This window comes from Canis aureus, chromosome X (assembly GCF_053574225.1).
Source record: "Canis aureus isolate CA01 chromosome X, VMU_Caureus_v.1.0, whole genome shotgun sequence".
Classification (NCBI taxonomy): Eukaryota; Metazoa; Chordata; class Mammalia; order Carnivora; family Canidae; genus Canis; species Canis aureus.
The window spans coordinates 42,918,514-42,938,193 of record NC_135649.1 but is presented as its reverse complement, the minus strand read 5'-3'; the positions used below and the strand labels follow the sequence as shown (position 1 = coordinate 42,938,193).

At 48.3% G+C, this 19,680-nt stretch overlaps 1 protein-coding gene across 2 annotated transcripts in view; it reads left to right on the top strand.

Moving 5' to 3' along the window:
* FRMPD3 (FERM and PDZ domain containing 3) overlaps positions 1 to 19,680 on the top strand; it is a 132,444-nt gene that overhangs the window by 101,727 nt on the left and 11,037 nt on the right. For both annotated transcript variants that reach the window (XM_077890376.1, XM_077890377.1), the window contains 3 exons: positions 1,938 to 2,027; positions 3,766 to 3,945; positions 14,351 to 14,495. In XM_077890376.1, the coding sequence (XP_077746502.1) occupies positions 1,938 to 2,027; positions 3,766 to 3,945; positions 14,351 to 14,495 (415 nt within the window). The remainder of the gene's footprint in view (positions 1 to 1,937; positions 2,028 to 3,765; positions 3,946 to 14,350; positions 14,496 to 19,680) is intronic.

The window sequence follows — 19,680 nt, the reverse complement described above, 5'->3', positions numbered from 1 at the left end:
GGGACCCCCTCCCACTGGTTTGGAGTTGGGTACACATCCAGCCTGGCTGGATATGGGCGATGATGGTGGAGAGGGGTTTCTTCAAGCCTGAGCCTCACCCAGAGACTCCTCAGGGCCAGGTCCCTGAGAGAGCCTGGGATTCTCAAAGCAAAGGGGCCAAGATGCGTGAGGGGGCAATTCTCGGATCATTTCACCCACTGAATCAGTGCCGATTGAATACCTGCTGTGTTTTCCATGGAAAGGACTGCTCTGTCCCTCATCAGCCTTCTATTCGTCAGCTGGGGGAGAGGGAATTCCGGGAGATCAAAGTGCAGCCTGGTCAGACAAGGCTTGATCTAGAGAATGGGTCACTGGGTTGAGGGTTCACAGCCCTGTTCAGCTCTCTGCACATCCTCTCATGCCCCCTGAGGGCTTCCTCTCCCCTCCCTTCACCCCTGAAGGTCTCTCTCTTTCTGGTCCCTTCCTTCCCAGGAGGGGTGGTTAAAGGCACCAGATCAGCCCACAGACCTAGACACCAGACACAGTTGCATCCTGTCTGGTCCATCCATTCCAGATTCCTTGTATTACCCATGAGCTTCTCTCAAAAGATGCAGATTTCCCCAGAGTCAAGCCATGCCTACCTTGCTGTGCATATTGAATCAAATTGTTTCTTCCCAGAGGGAGACCATCAGTGCTCCTGGGCTATCTCCTCAGGAAACATTTTTAAGGGACCCCCCCTCCCCATGCTTGGGCTGGGGAGGCAAAGATGAAGAGGGCCTGCTTGCTCCCCGCCCTCAAGTCAGGCACAGACTAGTGGGGAAACACGACAGTCACAACACTGTGTGACAGGCGTGGGGGCTCTGGAAACACGGAGGAGGAGGCACACTCAACCCAGCCTTAGAGAGAGATAGCAAAGGCCAGGGAGTGGCGCATTTGATGCCAGAACTGGGTCTTGACAGAGAAGTTTGTCTAGCTGAGGGGGAGATGGGGGGGTGGGGAGGAGGGTGGAGGAGAACTCCCAGGCAGGCAGGTGGATCCATCTGTACAAGACCATGGGGATATAAGAGAACATTGTGCATGAAAAGAAATGCAAATAGTTCAGCATAAGCAAGTACACAGAGTGCTAGGGACTCTAGCATAAGCATAAGCAAGTACACAGAGCTAGGGACATGCCTGGGGGAGGGGGGAGCACAAGAGAAAGGCAAAGAAGTTGGCAGGAGCCAGTTCCTGGAGCACCTCGTATGCCTCATCCTGTGGACATCAAGAAGCCATTGGAGGATTTAAGCCAGTGGCCAACAGGATTAAACTGTTTTAGGTTGCTCTCCTTAACAGTGGGGTGGAGGGGTTGAGGAAAAGGAGAGTAAATAGATTGGAGAGGAAGTTAGGAGGTACAGTCAAGGATATGTGGTGGCTGGTGGCCCACAAGGGAGGAGCCCCGTGTTGACACAGGTTCCTGGCCCAAATGTCTGGGGGAGGCTGGTCCCACTGAAAAAGACTTCTCTAATTAGGAGATGGTAGCAGAAGAGCAGGCTTGAGGCTTAGGGGTGCTCAGGATTAAAGGCATTGATTGGGTCCCCTGGCTGGGGCTGGCCAGTCCCAGGGTGGCAACAGGGCATCTCAGGACAGAGGTGTAGATGAGGTGGGGTTGTCTGAGTTTGGGGAAGGTGTTGATGAATTGTCCCAAGAACAAAATGAATCAGCTGGGTTTTGAAGGCACTGGGATTGGGAGGTGGGAGGAAGGTTTAGAAAGGGAGATGGGATGGCTAGAGACAGGAGTCATCCAAATAGAGCCTTCCTTTCAAGTTTTTCTGAGGGTCTCCTCACACACCCAGTGTGGCTTGCTGATGAGTCTGACTAGCACCTCGTCCTGCGATGTTGACATTCCCTCCTGAGGATACATGTTTGCTTTTCCTGGGCCACTCAGGCTTCTCACATGTCTGGATGGATTGTTTCCACAGGGCTCTGCAATTCAGGCAAAGCTCCAGTATCTTCGAATTCTGAACGAACTTCCGACCTTCACGGGCGTTTTGTTCAACACTGTGGGACTGGTCAGTGAGGGCCATGGCAGGGAGGGAGTCCCTTATGTGCACTTGTGCTTGGGTGGGGACAGGAGAGACTCCACTAGAGCCTTAGGGTGGCTTTCTCTGCCAGCAAATATTTCTAAAGACCTTCCTCTTCCTCCTCTTCCTCCCTCTCCCTTCCCGTGGTGCTCTAGTCCTACCTCTGGTAAAATGGTCAAGTAGAAGGCCATATTTGTTTTTGGTTATCCCTCCATGACCCTTCTGCATCTCCTTTCCTCGATTTCAGGCATCAGCAAGCCTCTTGTGTAAAGAGCTAGATAGCATGTGTTTTGGGCTTTGTAAGCCACGCGGGTCTCTGTCACAACTATTTAGCTGCCACTGCAGCACAAAAACGGCCACAGACAATGCAGACACATTGAGTATGGCTGTATTCCAGTATCTCTTTATTTATGGGCACTGAAATTTGAATTTCATGTGATTTTTCATGTGTCACAAAATATGGTTCTTTTGAATTTTTTCCAGTCATTTAAAAATGTAAAAATCATTCTGAGAGTGTGGGCTGTACAAATGCTGGTGATGGACTGGATTGGGCCCTTGGGCCAGAATTTGCCATTCCCTGCTCTGCTTCATTGCCTTTCCCATACCCCTGCAGCCCCCCGATCCCAGGCTCTCTGAGTCTGCCTGCTTTCCCCTACCTGCCCAAGGCCTCTACTGCAGTAACGCCCTGTCTGGCAATGCACAGCTGGTCCCCCTGAACCTGTGCCCCAGGCTGGCTCACCCTGGTGAGCTATGGTGAAAGGAAATTCAAATCACCTTGCTGACTGGATCCAGGTGCCTGTCATGCTCTGGGGAACATACTATCATGCTCGTGGGGCACACTGCTGGAAAGCTGCTTATCAAAGTGTCTATAGCAGACCTAAAGAGGTTCCTTGGGGTGATGCTAATGCCAGGGAATGGACCAGCAGAGGGCTCAGGCTTGATGGTGCTCAGGAGCCTGTCAGGACCACTTAAGGGAATCCAGTCCATCAGGCGCTGAAGTAGACAATTTACATACTGGGATTTGCAGATCCCTGAAAGTCCTACCCCCTTCCTCCACCCCCCACCCTTGCACTCCCCCCCCACCAAAACACCACTGCTGAAATCCTTATAGGCCATTCCTTTGGGTTTTGCCAATTAAAGAGCAAATGTCTGGGAGGCAGATCCCCCAACCCTGCTCTTAAGCACCCTTTCAACTCCTAACACCTTAGGCAGAGTGTCCGTTTAGCTTCTGGCACCAGGTGAGGAGTGTAAGTTTAAGTGGCTCTTGGGCAAGGATGTAGAAAACAGACACAGGATGCCACTGGTGTCACAGGATTCAGAGCCCTGGGTGGGGGGCCTGGAGTGGCCTGCAGCAATGAATGGAAACCCGCCCCCCACCTCCTGAGGCTTGGCCGGAAGAGGATGCAGCAGAGCTTTAAAACACAAGCCTCATCAACATCACGATTGTGCTAGAGCCAGCCCCGCTACTCTCTACCTCATTTAGCCAGTTGTTGAGCCTCAGGTGTCCATTGAAACCGGTGACTGACCCCAGGCTTGCCCTGAGAACAGGAGCACCCCATACCATCTTCCCCTCACCGTTGTCCTCCCGTCCTGGCCCAAAGCCCCAGATGTTTCCAGACCTCCCGGCAGAACCAGTTCAATGCCTATTTTCTGTTTCCTCCTGCCTCCTTTGTCACCTCCTCCACCCTTCTCTCTGTGGATGCCGCCTGCCATGCTTGGACCCTAGGACGAGAAGCAGTCAGCCACCACTCTGCTGGTGGGACCCCGTCACGGCATCAGCCACGTCATTGACCTCAAAACCAACCTCACCACTGTGCTGTCGGAGTTCAGCAAGATCAGTAAGATCCAGCTGTTCCGGGAGAACCAGGGCGTGGCCCGGGTGGAGACCAGCATCATGGATGCCAAGGTGAGCCCAGCTCTGTGGAGCCCCTTCTCTCCAGGGACAGGCCTAGGACCAGAGGAAGAAGTGAATGAGAGAAAGGAGAGTCTGAGCCTTGTCAGTGAGAGTCAGTGATTCTGAAGCAGTTCCGACCCTGGGCCCCTCCACACTCTTCTTTCTTTCCTCTCTCAGCCCTGTGTGTGGGGCATGCTGTCTTGACCACCTGCTAGGGTCAGCCAGTGCTGGGGAAGGCTGCACTGCACATCAACCCACATGGGGTCTTCAGCAGAGGGCAGGGGAATGCAACTCTCAGTGATCCCCAGACTGTGGCTTCCCAATCTTTCTTGTGTCACAGCACAGCACTTGTGTGGAACGATGGGATAACTGGTCCAGCCCCAGAGACAGTGGCCCTCCCCAGGCCCTATCTGGTCACCCCAGAAGCAGAAGGGATATGTGTCCACCAGTTGTGGAACCCTACCAGAGTACATCCTTGGAATTGTGGAGGCAGGGATGCCTGAGTATGTGGACAGACCTAAAGAGGTGGGGAGACGTGCAACAGGCAGAACCTCGTCCACATTTTACCTCCCAGAGTCCCATCCTTCCAGAATCTTAGAACCTTTTCCAGAGATGGGCTCCTTCCAACTGGCAAGCACCTGTTACCTGTGCAGAGTCTGGCAGCCATGGTCAGCCAGCCCCTCCATGCTCTCGTGTTGAACACCCAGTAACCAGTATGGGTGGGGGGCAGGCTTGCCTGCCAGTTGGCAGAAGCTATTAGAGGAGATGCAATCTTCTTTTCTTAAAGGATTTCCCAAGGGGAGATGTTGTTAGCAGATTAAGAGATGGAGTGTTTGCTGTTGCTAAAAGAGCAAATTATTTGTTTTTGTCTTTGTGAAACTCAGAAAGCTTTAATATGTTAATTTCTCCACCTGTGATTTCCAGTATTCCCATTGGTTTAGGAACCTGCCTGGAGCTGATCTCTAATTGACTTGCGGCCACTTCCTCAACCAATGATCGCTGCCCTCCTCAGATGTTTTTGGGTAAAAAGCCAAATGGATAGGTAGGGAAGAGAGAGGAAAAACAGGAAGATGCATGCAGGGTAGATGTGACTTCCTGAGAAACAAAAAAAAAAGGGTTTAAAATAAAGGAATGACTTTCTGATGGAATCTTTTTCTGTGTCGTACAAGTAATTCTCAACATTGGCTGCCCTATAGAATTTCCTTGTGAGCATCTTAAAAATGCAGATGCCTGGGTCCTGTTTCCAGATATTGTGATCGAATTGGTCGGGGTGCAGCCTGGGCATCAGGACTTATTTACTTTTCAGCTCCCCAAGTGATTCTTTTTTTAAAAAATATTTTTTATTTATTTATTTGATGAGAGAGAGAACACAAGCAGGAGTGGCAGGCAGAGGGAAAGGGAAAAACAGGCTCCCTGCTGAGCAGGGGGTCCAATGTAGAGCTCAACCACAGAACCCTGGAATCATGACCTGAGGCAAAGGCAGATGCTTAACTGACTGAGCCACCCAGGCGCCCCCCAAGTGATTCTATAGTATAGCCAGATTTAAGAACCACTGACCTCTGGGGCCAGAGCTCCGGAAGAAACCAAGCTGTACAGGGTCAGTGGGTATAGACTGAGTGAGGAGCACTATTCTCATTTCTAGGAGTGATCCAGCCACAGGTGTGCGCATGAATGCTGCCCAGGAGGGACCACACTCTTACTGGGGAGACTAGACCCACAAAGACACATAGCCTGCCTTAATAACACAACATCAGAACATGTATGGAGCTCTGGAATCAGACAGATCAGGTTCAACTCCCAGCTCTACCACTTCCTAACTGTGTGGCCTTGACAAAGTGTCTAAACCTCTCTGAACACTGATTTCCTCAACTGCACAATGAAAGGCCTACCGCAAAGGTGGTGGTTCAGGATTAACTGAGAAAACGTACTTAAAAAGGTCTTACTTAGCATGTTGCCTAATACGTAGCGAGTACTAAACAAATTAGACTAGTTATTGTTTGAAAAGCAAAACAGCAATGACGGAGAGTTAATAGGAAGTAAATTTTGCAGGTGAATATTGTGCAGAACATGGAACGAAAGAACGGGAAGGGGTCAACCAGAACTGGCTTCCCACAAGAGAGTGTTTTAAGCTGGATCTTGAAGCAATAGGCATGGATTAGCTGAGAGAGAGGTGGGATGTGTCCACAGGCAGAGAGCAAGCATGGAAATAAGCAAGCCATATGTGCAGGTAGATAAGCATAGTTGCTTGGCTGAAGAGGACAATAACGAGAAAAATAGATTGGAGATTGAGGGTGGGCAGAACAAGCTGGTTAAAAGCTTCAAAGGCAAGGCTGCTGGGAAGCCAGGGAGGCGAGGTGGGGTTGGTGGCACTGGTGCAGGGGTGAAGTGACAAGGGCAGGGCCTGAGCTGGAGGGACAGCAGTGGTCATGTAAAAGAGCCAGCATATGGAAACATATGGACTCACCATGGGCGTGCACATGTATGCCCATATATGTTCCTCTCTTGCACACACAACGTATATGTCTTATTATACCTAACCCTTACTGCCTGCTTCTGGGGATCCTGGGTACACTGAAGACCGGGGCTCTGCACGCAGCACACAGAGGATCCAAATTGTGGGTGGTTGGAGAGGTGAGAGACCACATTATGGGATAAATGGGACATCTCATTGGTGAATGGAGGGGGCTAGGAGAAGGTTGCACCTTGCTGAGTGGGAAACAGCATATGTTTAGGTAGGTGATGCAACCGCCAGGTGGTGGATAGTTCAAGTACATGCTACTTGAAGCAAGCGATACAGTGCATATGAAAAAAAACACAGGAGAATGATCCATTTTGCACTGGAATGTTTCTCCTAGGCAGAATAATGGCCCACTCCCAAATATACCTGTGCTCTAATCCCCAGAACCCTGGATCATGTGATACGGCAGAGGGGAATTTAGGTTGCAGATGGAACAAATCAGCTGACCTTAAGATAGGGAACTTATTCTGGATTATCCAGGTGGGCCCAGTGTCATCAAAAGCGTCCTTTAAAAAAATATTTTATTTATTTATTCATGAGAAACACAGAGAGAGAGGCAGAGACATAGGCAGGGGAACCCATTGTAGGACTTGATCCCAGGACCCCGGAATCATGCCTTGAGGCAAAGGCAGATGCTCAACCCCTGAACCACCCAGGTGTCCCCACAAAGGTCCTTATAAGTAGAAGAGGGAGGTGGGAGAGAAAGTCAGAGTAATGAGAGGTAGGAAGGACTCGGGCTGACCTTGTTGGCATTGAAAACGGATTCAGGGGCCGTGAGCCAAGGCTTGTGGGTGGCCTCCAGAAGCCAGAAAAGGCCATTTTTCCCTAGAGCCTCCAGAAGGGATGCAGCCCTATCTACACTTGATTTTAGCGTAGGGAGGCTTGACCCAGACTTCTGACCTTCTTCTCGCCTCTGTAGGAGAACAGATGTGTATCATTTAAAACATTAAGTTTGTGTTGACTCATTACGGAAGCAACAGGAAACTAACATAACCATGAGATTCCTTCAAGTAGGAGACTCTCATATCCTACATTAAAGACAGATGCAGCTGAGAAACGTTCTGCTCACACTCAAGTTTTGTTACATGAGATCAGATGCATCTGTAATCAGAGATGCCTGCTTTGTGTATCACCATGAGTCCAGGCGCTATGAAATAGAATGGTATTTATATACTTCTGGCAGATAAATCAGCAGAGGTAGGATCGATGATATGGTGATGGGAGAAAAATAGGAAGAGTGAGGGAGGTGGGACGCCAGGGTTGCTCAGTGGTTGAGACCTTTGGCTCAGGGCGTGATCCTGGGGTCCTGGGAATCGAGTCCCATAGTGGGCTCCCCTTTATCTTTGCCTCTCTCTGTGTGTCTCTCATGAATAAATAAATAAATAAAAATCTTTAAAAAAAAGAATTAGGGAGGGAAAAAAAGATTCCAGGCTTCCATTCTGACAAGTTATTTAGTATGAACTCAGCATTGCTAGGAAGCTCCCCAATGGGAAATACAGGCATGAAACAAAAAGACAGGCCTCCTTGCCCTCAAGAAGCTTTCTGGGATGTTGGAGAGATAGAAGTGTGTCAATACATGGCATCCCAAAGAAGGTGCCAGAGAAGGGGTACCAAAAGCACATCAGAATACAGAAGAGGGCAAAATTAATTCTAGTTCGGAGATTAAGGAAGCTTCCTGGAGGCACTCCATATCAGCAGTGTTGTGGCTACTGAGTGGTGCCTCTCCACATGCATGAACAAAGGGAAGGATTTGGCAGGGTCAGGTCTAGGAAGGCGCCTACTGGGGAATGGCTTCCCTGGGCTCAGTAGGAGTCTTTGTCATTTACGTTCAGTGTCACACTGGAGCCACTTTACACAGGCGCATCTTTCCCAACTCTGCATTCAGTGACATCACATGGATAAATTGAAAGCAGCCATGGTGGGAATATGTACACTAGGGAAATTGGCAAGCACTGCACATCAGGACTTGATAGAACTAGTGGTTTAGTGTTTGTCAGCATGCCACTGTGTAAGGTATACTGAAGAAAGAATATCTGAATTTCCTTAACAAGGAACATGGAAGTTAGGGATCCCTGGGTGGCGCAGTGGTTTAGCCCTTGCCTTTGGCCCAGGGAGCGATCCTGGAGACCCGGGATCGAATCCCACATCGGGCTCCCAGCATGGAGCCTGCTTCTCCCTCTGCCTGTGTCTCTGCCTCTCTCTCTCTCTCTCTCTCTCTGTGTGACTATCATAAATAAATAATTAAAAAAAAAAAAAAGGAACATGGAAGTTAGAAACCACACTTGGCTCATTTCCTCCCAGATATGCCACTCTGGGAAAATTCTGGAAGGGCCTGGTAAAACTAAGATTATTGACTCAAAGCAGTTGTTCTCAGCACTGACTGCACATCAGGATCATGTACGGAGATTTAAAAGCCACTGGTTACCTGGGCCCTTCCTCTCAGACCATCTAAACCAGAATTCTGGGTTGGGGGGAGGTAAGGTGAGGCTGGAGTATGTATGTTTTTCAAGCTTCCCAGGTGATCAATCATAATGTGTGTCTGGCCTGAGAACCACTGTCTTAAAGTGTGCTTCCTTGCTTCCAAATTGTCTGGTTATGTCCAATTAGCCTTCCCCAGTGCCATGGAGGCAAGACCCCAAATGTCCTGGCCCCCTGGGCCCAAGGACTAGCATCTCGTAACCTTACCCTTCTGTGTCCCCAGATTTCCATCTTGTTCTAGTTTTCAGAGATGCTAGAGCACAATGAGATTACCCAAGGCCAGTCCCCTTCCTAGCTGGCATTCCAAAGTGTAGGATGCCTTCAAGCTCCTAGCACCCTCTAAGCACTCTGGGAAGGGGCATAGACAGTTAATCCCTACACTGCCTTCTCATGGCTGCCCATGTCTCTAACACCATCCCCCTTTTCTCCTTGAACATTTGAAGATGGCCTGGGCATATTTTGTTACAGTTTTTCACTCTGCTTACTTGCTCTTAGTGGATTGAACGTGAGACAGTATGCAAATCTCCTTCTCCAAGAGACAGCAGTCTGGGACTGAGACATCAGTGGGCCATTACCATACCCCATTACCACAGAAGCACACAAGGGGGAAAAGAAATCATCAAAGAAATGTCCCAAGGTATCTCTTGGGGCCCTGTGTGTCTCCTATTCTCGTGTTTGAGCTTTACTGGTCTAGCACTTTCTGTAGGGACAGGCATTACTTTAGACATCATGATCATTAAAATCCTATTTAAAATAAAATGTTTTTGAAGATTTCTAAGAAAACCTATCCAACCTCTTTGCTTGCCTGCCTTTGATTTGATTTTTACCCCTGCTGGCGAAAAGAACATCTGTGTTGCTTTGACAAATTATTTTTGGCCCATGTTGGGGGCCCCCAGTTGGCTGTGTGGGCACGCAGAGGATGGATTCCTGATGTGCTGTGCTGAGCCAGCTGGGGATGTGCCTGGCCTTCTCTGTGCACAGGGTTTTGTCTTTGTGCCGTTTCATTACCCACATCAGGCTATATTGAAGGTAAAGAGATAAGGAGGAAAACTGAAGTTAAGTCCAACAGGTAAGCCAATCAGCCAGCTAACCACTCTGCCTCTGAGCTGTCCATTAGCCAGCCAGCCAGCCAGCCAGGCAGCTAGCCAGTCCGGGTGTCAGGCAGTTAGGCACTCTGCCTGTCCTGTAGCCAGCTTGTCAGCCAGGGCATTGGTGAGTCAGACTGCTCTGCAGCCAGCTAGTCCGTCCATCTTTCCATCAGTCTTTTAAGCCAATCAGCCTGTACTTTGGTCAAATGGAATGTCATTCTATTCATCAGTCAATACCCTTCCCTCAGAGAAGCTCTCTCCAGCTTCCAAAACCAAATTAGTTACGCGAGCACACATTCACGTCCACGTACCCACACACAGATCCAGGACATTCTGTTTCAATGACTCCCTGTACTCTTCCTTCATGGTCCTTACCATACTGTCCACTCATACCACTCATATTCCTTTGTGTGATTATTTGATGGATGTCTGATTTCCTGTTAGATTATAAGCTCCACCCATGTTGGCCCTGCTCTAGGATGAATGGCTCTATCTATTGGTGGGTCATGCTGTCCATGAGCCAGCCCACCAGCAATAGACCAATTTGCTGGGTGGACAGAGTGGACCACAGGAGCATTTCAGCCAGAGAGAATATCGTGAGTTAAGATACAAAGTGGTCAAAGAATTTAGCATCTCTGGAAAGGGTGTCATTGCTGGAGCATAAGGAGAGGGGCAGGGGTGGGAAGAGGGCACAGGCAAGCTAGTGGGAGATTTGTCTGGAGCTGTAGGGTCCAGGTCCTAAAGGATTTATATGACATGAGAAGGCAGCAGGTTTGGGATGCCTGGGTGGCTGAGTCGGTTAAGTGTCTGCCTTTTGGCTCAGGTCATGATCTCGGGGTCCTGGGATCGAGCCCCAAGTCGGGCTCTCTGCTCAATAAAAAGTCTGCTTCTCCGTCCCCCTCTCCCTCTGTGCTTGCTCTTTCTCTCTCTCTTTGCTCTCTGTCTCACATAAATAAATAAAATCTTTTTTTAAAAGAGGGCAATAGATTTTAGGTGACAAGATATTGGAAATTTTAAGTGAGAGTTGTGTCTGAGAACCTTGGGCAGCAATGTGGAGTGAAGTGGACAGAGACTAAAGGCAGGAAGGCCTACCAGGAGGCTACTGGAAGTCCTGAGGTTACCATGTGCTCCCCCTTTTCCGTATCATGAAAAATGCTACAATTTTTGTGGCCCACTAGAATAAACACATGAGGCAGCTTGTGGCCAGAGGCAACAGGACCCAGAGGCCGAGGGGCTCAGGATCTCAGCCCACTTGTCACCTATTCATATATGCCTCAAGAAGTTTTGGTAGTGGAGGAAGGCAAGGAGGGCCTGAAATAAAGCAATGGCAGCAGGGGCAGGCATGATGTCTGCGAATACTGTGGAGGCAAGCCTAGTCAGTCTTAAGTCCTCCTAGTAATGGTGGTAGCAGCTATCCATAGCCAAACGTCTATGTTTCCTTCTGCCATTAACAGGAGGGGCGGCGCTCTTCCCTTCCCCCATCCCATTCCCCTTATGTCTCTATTTGGCTATATACAAGGTTGATCATTCTGTTGTGACCCAGAAGCATCCATTAACTAAAGGTACAAACACTCCCTCTGCCCCTTCTTAATAACAACCCAAAGGGTATGTAAACTAACTGGAATTAAAATAAAAACTTAAAAAAAAAAGACCCAAAGGTGATCTCTCATCCCTGGTCCCCCTCTTACTAGAGAAAGGAGCCAGTTGTTCCTCAGAGTCCAGATGGTTCCTCTTCTTCCTGATGATATCGAGTGAGCTCCATAGGAGTATCATCAACTCATTGCCCGTGGGGTGGAATCCAGATGCCTTACCATGGCATGCAGTGTTATTGGATTGTGTACTAACAAAACAATTCAAGATAGGATTTGATCTGGCACCAGACTGTGTGATAGAGACGTAGCAACGTGCGAGCACTGAGATAGGAAAAGAGATGAAGAGGGGTAGGATACCTGGATGGCTCAGTGGTTGAGCATCTGCCTTAGGCTCAGGTTGTTATCCTGGGGTCCTGGGATTGAGTCCTGCATCAGGCTCCTCCTAGGGAGGCTGCTTCTCCCTCTCCCTCTGCCTGCCACTCTGCCTGCTTGTGTTTCTCTCTCTCTCTCTCTCTCTCTCTCTCTCTCTCTCTCTCTCTCATTTTCTGTCAAATAACTAAATAAAATCTTTAAAGAAAAAGAGTTGAAGAGGAGAAACAGGCTGAGGGTGGTGACTCTTGGGAGGCTGTGCAAGGAGAGCCAGCCAAAGAGAGAGATGGAAATGGTCAGAGATGACAGAATCAGAACCCAGTATCACCTTATGGAAACAGAAGCTAAGAGAAGAATTTCCAAAGGATAAGGGGATTGGTGTTGGCAAATGAAACAAGCTGAGAGGTGTGAAAATGAATATGTGCAATTGTGTTTAGCTGGAAAGAAGCTTTACTCCCAGATCAAACCAAACCTGACCCATGGCTCATTTCTATAAATGAAGTTTTCTTAGAACCCCATAACACCCACTGTTTAGCTCAGGGATTGTCTATGGCTGTTTTCTCACTTCAATGGCAGAGTTTTTGCAACAGAATGTATGACCCACAAGGCCTAAAGTACTTGCTGTCTAGCCCCTTACAGAAAAAGTTTGCCAACCACTAGTCTGAATGGGCTACAAAATAGTCAACTTGAGCTATGTGTCAGGATCTTGGGAGATAGCGAGGAGACTTCTGCAACATTACTTGAAAGAAGAGATGATTTGGATTCAGAATTGTTCCCCAGGTGATGACCCAAGCCAAGAAGGCTAGTCTAGTTGGTGACCAAGTTCACCCAAGTCCTCCATGATGTTCCTTTTATTGCCACTGCCCTTGTGGATACCCTAATCTTCTCTCATCTGGACTGTTGCAGTAGCTACCTCACCAGTCAGAGAAGGATTCATTCCACCCTAATTCTTTTAGCTCATAATGCCTGGTCTGGGAACCCCCAGAAGTCAAGGTGAGTCATGGCCCCATGGCTCCCTCTTCAGCCAGTCTTCATTGGTCTTCATTGGTCTTTATCTGGAGGCCACTGCCCTGATCCCAGGGGGAGGAATGCTCCCATGGCTGATTTCGTCTGGCCCAAACTTATTTTCAAGCTACACTTTCTCAAAATCACAATACAGATATCGGGAAGGTTTCTTGAAAAGGTATTGATTTGGGGGAGATATATCTTTTGTTGAAATATCGGTGCCAAGTCACCAAAACAGTCAAGCAGCCAACCCCAGTTTCAATTTGACTGATTTAGGGTCAAGAACAAAAGTAACAGAGTATGCTAAGACTTCCCAGAGTAGGTTAAAAAAAATACAACTGACTACCATGAGACTTTCTATGAAAATAGATGGTTTTGGTCAAATAATTTGGAAACACTGGAATCCTAAAGCCCCCCTCTTAACATTTTGCAGTGCACATTCTTATGTGAAAGGGTCTGAGAGTTCCCATAAGTACATCTCTCTGCATAGCTTTTGTTTGACCCAGTGTTTCACACATGTATTTGACCAAGGAACTGCTTCAGAGGGCACCAGCTAACATCCTGAGGATACTTGAGGAAAGAGGGGAGGGCATGGAGGTCTGAGCAGGTCTGCAGGCCGAGAGAACTGGGCCCAGAAGGCACAGTATTGCATGGAGTGTCCATGTCATGGGAGCTATTCTAGGTACTGGGCAAGATGGGTTATAAAGATGATCAAGAGGGCAGCCCTGGTGGCTCAAAAGTTTAGCGCCACCTTCAGCCCAGGGTATGATCCTGGAGACCGGGGATCAAGTCCCATGTCGGGCTCCCTACATGGAGCCTGCTTCTCCCTCTGCCTGTGTCTCTGCCTCTCTCTCTCTCTCTCTCTCTCTCTCTCTCTCTCTCATGAATAAATAAATAAAATCTTTAAAAAAATAAAAAATAAAGATGATCAAGAGATAGTTCGTGGATTCAGGAACTTTCTATCAGGGATATTCCCCAGTCCAGCCAGGACTCCCAGGACTCTAGCTAGGACTCACCCCAACTCTCCTAATCTGGCCCACATATCTGCCGGGCCCTGACAAACACAAATACAGCCATGCAGCAGTCACACGATATTATATAATTTTAATCTTTTTTTAAGTAAAGGTAATTCATTAAATGTGTAGTTAAAGGTTGATTTAATTTTGACACTTGAGTATGAGTTAACCATAAATATGCTCTCAACTCAGATGAAATGATCTGTCGGTCCACGCACCTTGATTTTTGGTTTAGAAAGTATGATTCTCATACCTCTGCGAGCCATCTTTTCTTCACTGTCATCCTCCTGGACATGCACTCGCTCCCCTCTTTCCCACGTCCTCACAGTTCTTCTTGTCTCTCTCCCACAGCCTCTGGTGCTGTTGATGGAGTGGCCCGAAGCCACCAACTTTGCCTGCCTGATTGCGGGGTACTGCCGTCTCCTTCTGGACTCCAGGAAGATGGTCTTTTCCAGGCCTGCCAGCCAGCCACTTCCGCCTCCAATGATCAAGGCAGGTAGGGCTCAGCCTCAGTTTTTCACTATACTGGAGGGCCTTTGGACCCTGGAAACATTGAGGGAGGAGCTCTGCTTACCCCATTCCACCAGCACCCTGGTTTCCCAGCAGCCAGCACTATATACCACTGGGTCCTACCTGGCACAAGCTAGTGGGAAAGACAGCTGGCCTTCAGATGGGTCTGGCCCAGAAAGGATGCCTGTGACAACACATTGCATATGATCAAGTCAGTGAATGAATGTAAGATCAAAATTTGAAAATAAGCGATAAGTAGGCCCAATTAGAGAACTGCACCAGATCTAAGGCACAGTTTTAGAGGTACAGTAGAGGTACAGGGATCTAGGAGAGAGGCATGGGTGCTCTGACTCAGCAGAACTGGAGGTTGAAAGTGGAAATAAAATCTTCCTCTTGTTCATCATAATGGGGATTGACAGAGCTGCCTGAAGTTAAGTCTGGGGGTAGGCAAGATTGTGCAGGCGCAGAGTACAGTCCAGCAGGAGGCTTAGAGAGACCATGAAGAACAAGGTCAAGTGCAACCCCCAACATGAGGCTTCCCAGGTATGCAGCTCAGTAGAGCCACCCCATCCCCAGCTCAGCTCTCAAACATCATGGCAGAAACTGTTGCCCTCCTTGCCTGCCAAAGCCTCTCCATCCATTTGCCTGGCAGGTCAGCCATTTCTTCACTCTTCAGGGCTACAGTGTGGTCATATCTGATCTAGATGGAGGAGTTTGGGAGTAGAAGCCAACTCCCAATGGATGTCCCAGCTCCCAGAGAGTTGTGCAACCCCACACACCCCCATCCCCTCATGGGTCTTCATCATGAACATCGTAACAAACTCATGTGTACATCTCCTAACATCATCCACAGGACATGGAGGGCAATCCACCAAACATAGGCTGGGGAAAGGACAGGTGGCCCCAAGGCATAGGAGGAGGCTCCATGTAGAAAAGCAAAGGAACTGACTAGGAATGGAAGAAACCAAGAGGCCGAGTTGCCACACATCCCCAGGTGAACAGCTCTGAATTGGATGCCCATAGGTATTACCAAGCCTGCAGGTGGCCAAGTGATTTCCAAGCCTAGATTAGCATTGTGATGCTCTCTGTCATCAAAGCCAAGTAAATGATGCCTCTTATAGAGCAGGATAGGGAGAGAGAAAGGGAGAAGGAAAGGCAGAAGAGGGGAGCCTGGAGCCCAGCCAAGAACCAGAGGTAAAAGTGAGGGCTCTTTGGGGGATCCACTTTTGGAAGGCCCCAGAGATGGCTCTGTAATCCTATCCACCTCCCAAAGGGTTCCGTTATCCCATCAGCATCCTGGTCAGTGTCACCCTTAGGTATAAATCTCTTTGAGCATAGTGCCTCCAAGTGAGGGCACGGGCTTCCTGTTCCTCATCACTGTTGCTGAACACACCCCTGTTGCCTTTCCAGAGGCGAATCAGTTTCACTGGATTCTCTAGAAGGGATTTCAGCCTGGAAAGAAGGCTTATGTAAATGCTAGGCATGGCTTTAGAGCCCCTCCCTGGTTCCTGAGAGTCCCCGCTGGGGCCTTCAGAGTGACGGTGGCTCAGCTGCCTCCAGCACAGGGCCTGTCTCTTTGCAGGAGCCAGATGGAGCACCGTGCTGTTCACTTTGTACCGCTTCGCCTCCTCAGTGGTGTGGGTCCATGCCTGGGCCCAGTATGTGGCCTTTTGAGCTGTTAGATGCTGGATCAATGGCAACCACTAAGTGCTTTGGGTGGGTGGGGCACGATAAGCATTACAGCTATATACTATAGGAGGCTAGTGTGCACACCTGACCCTGTGACCCCCAGAAACAGAAAGGGGGACTGCAAGCAGTGCACTGGGGAGCCCTCCACTCAGGTTATGATGCGGGGCCACCAGTTCCTGGTACAAAGTGGAAACACATTTCCTCCCTGGGCCCCCACTTGCATCCCAGGAAAGAAGCCCTGGTGGCCAGCTGTTGTTTAGCAGAGGCCTATAGGGAACGGGCATCCTGCCAGACTCATCTGGGCTTTTTCCTCAGGGCCAGCACTGCAGCCTGCTAAGGGCCTGATCTCTCTGTCTGGTGCAATATTCTTGTCTCACAGCAGCTGCCAGCTGGCCCAACTCCGTGCCTAGCCTGCTGGGCCTAAAGGCTGCTGTGAAACCAGCAACTAGGAAAGAAAGTATTGCATCTCACTGGGGGCCCAGGAAAAAAGGAAACTAGGGACATGGAAGGTGAGGGATTGCCTCTTGGGTTTATCAGTGGTTTCCCCAAAGTAGTTATCTCATGTATTTACTCAGCAACTCTTTCTTTCTTTCTTTTTTGAGAGAAAAAGCACATGCATGCACCTCCAGTGCACTGGGTGGGTTTGAGGGGCAGAGGGAGAGGGAGAGAGACTTAATTAGGCTCAGCGCCCAGCCCGGAGTCCAACACAGGGCTTGATCTCAGCACCCTGAGATCAGGGCCTGAGCCAAAACCGAGAGTTGGATGCTTAACTGACTGAGCCACCCAGGGGCTGCTCATCAACTATTTGTCTGGAACTCATTATATGCTGGGTCCTTGCCCTCACAGAACTTACAGTCTAGTGGGATAACACAGAGTGTTGATTGAATGGACAATATCAGTACAGTCGTGAGTGCCTTTGAATTTGCATAGGGAAAATTCAACTGCCACAACAGAACAATGCCTGGGCTTGAGGACCTACACAGCTTAGAGAAAGTCTCAAACAAATGCCAGTTCTCACCTGTACGGAGCTATTGGGAGATCTGGAGGCAGCCACCAGCTGTCTCCAGTATCGTGGGAGATACAGGAAAATAAGGTTTTGGGGGTCCCAGTGGTGGGGCACAGTCAGAAGAACTCACTGATTTTCTCCCATGGTTAGAAGACAGCTCGGTCTGGTAAATTGAATATTCTGGTTAATGGCTACTGTGTATATCCGATGCACAACTCACCTATTTTCATGCAGTTAAAAACCAGCAACTTGCACAGAGTACTAAAGCTTGACCTAACATACTAGATGCTTTCAGATGATTCAGAAAGAAATTGAGTGTCTCTAATGGCCTCTAGGTCATCCCTGTGCCCGTTTTTTTTTAAGATTTTATTTATTTATTCATGAGAGACACACAGAGAGAGGAAGAGACATAGGCAGAGGGAGAAGCAGGCTCCCTGTGGGGAGCCCAATGTGGGACTCGATCCCAGAACCCCAGGATCACGCCCCAAGCCAAAGGCAATTGCTCAACCACTGAGCCACTCCGGTGCCCCTTTTGACCAGTATTGATCATCAGATTGTAGAATATAACAAAGCCAACTAATAGAAATCTGGCTGACTCAGTGTTGCCCTGACTCTATGTATGTGTGTATATATATGTGTGTGTACACACACTGCATATATTTTTTAACATAACTCTAGTTGGATTGCCATCCTGTTCTTTACAAGCATTTTTTTAAGTCAGTCTTCTGAGTGGCTGAGTAAAGAGAGCTAGACGAGGACATCCCCCTTGGGGAAAGCTGATGAGCAATTTAGAGCAGATTTGCAATCTGAGAGGCACACTGTTCCAGCCATCAGCCGAGCACACCTGGCTCTCCTTGCATTTCTAACCTTATGTCTGGAGGAGCTCTGCACTTTTCCAGACATATTTTCTCTGCCACACAGCACTGTGCTGCAACTTGGATCTGGAAATCACAGTACCAAGTGGTGGTCTGGGCATCACCTGGCCTTGTAATCATAATGTTGGGAAATGTTCCCACCTTTCAGGGAGAGAATCCATCCTTAGACCTCCAGCCCTTGTCTGAAAAGAGTAACCACCTGCTTAGTGGACATGCCCCTGGGAGCCACCTCTATGGCAGCTTATTGCCAAGCTGGCTGCACTGATGGTACAGCTGTCTCATAGGTGGTTAGCACCTGGTGGATGGCCTGGATCTGTGGAAAGTGCCTGAGGATAGAAACCTCTTGAACTGACAGTTTGTGCTTCAGGCTTAGCACTGCCCTAGAGCACTTCTTCACTAAGGTTGAGAGGGTAGTTACATATTATTCCCCAAGTTGATCCAGAGCACCCTAGGTACAGCCACTAAGGCCTAAATTGAACCTACTGGATTTAATTACTTACACTAACTCCAACTCCTGTGATCCCAGGACCCCAGGATCACAACTGGAGCCAAAGGCAGACACTCAACCACTGAGCCACTCAGGTGCACCTGAGTCTATCTTTAAAGGGGCACCATGGTCTATGGAACACAGCAAGGGCTTAGAATCTGAAGGTAGAGAGACTTGGCTTCTATTCTAGTCATGGTTCTGCCCTATCTTAGTCATGTGATCATGAATAGACTCCATAAACTGAGTCCAGTTTCCTTACCTGTAAACTGAGGATAACAGGACCTACCTCAGGAGAGATTTGACAGGATTACGTACGATAAACCCCATAAAGTTCTTTCAAGTGCAGAGCACATTTTTGGCTCTTTTTCTAAAGATTGAGAGTTCACTTTCTGCCCAGTACTGTACTTTATTTTTTTAATAAACAGCTTTTTAAAAAAGATTTTATTTATTTATTTATTTATTTATTTATTTATTTATTTATTTACAGAGAGAGAGAGAGAGAGAGAGAGAGAATGAGTGAGGTGAGGGTCTGAGGGAGAGAGAATCTCAAGCAGACTATGCTGAGCATGGGCCTGACACAGGACTCAATCTCAACACCCCAAGATCATGACCTGAGCTGAAACAAGAGTTGGATGCTTAATTGACTGAGCCATCCAGGCACTCCTTAAATAAACAGCTTTATTGAGATATAAATTCCAAGCCAGAAAATACACCCATTTAAAGTTCACAACTCAGCGTTTCTGAGTGTATATAATGTATTTAGAGGGCTGTGCAATCATTGCCACAATTTAATTTTAGAAAATTTTTACCCCTCCTAAAACCAACTCTGTATCTATTAGTGTTCATTCTCTAGTTCCCCCCTAGTCACCACCCAGCACTAAACAACCACACTTTCTGGGCCTATAGATTTGTCTATCCTGGACATTGTGGATAAATGGAACTGTACACTTTACAGTCTTTTTGTGGCTTGCTTTTTTTCATTTAGCATAGTGTTATCCACGATGTAGCATGTATCACTACTTCATTTGGTTTTTTTGGCCAAATAATATTCCATCTGGCAGACAGACTGCCTTTTTTCATCCATTCATCAGTTGATGGATAGTTGATTGTTTCT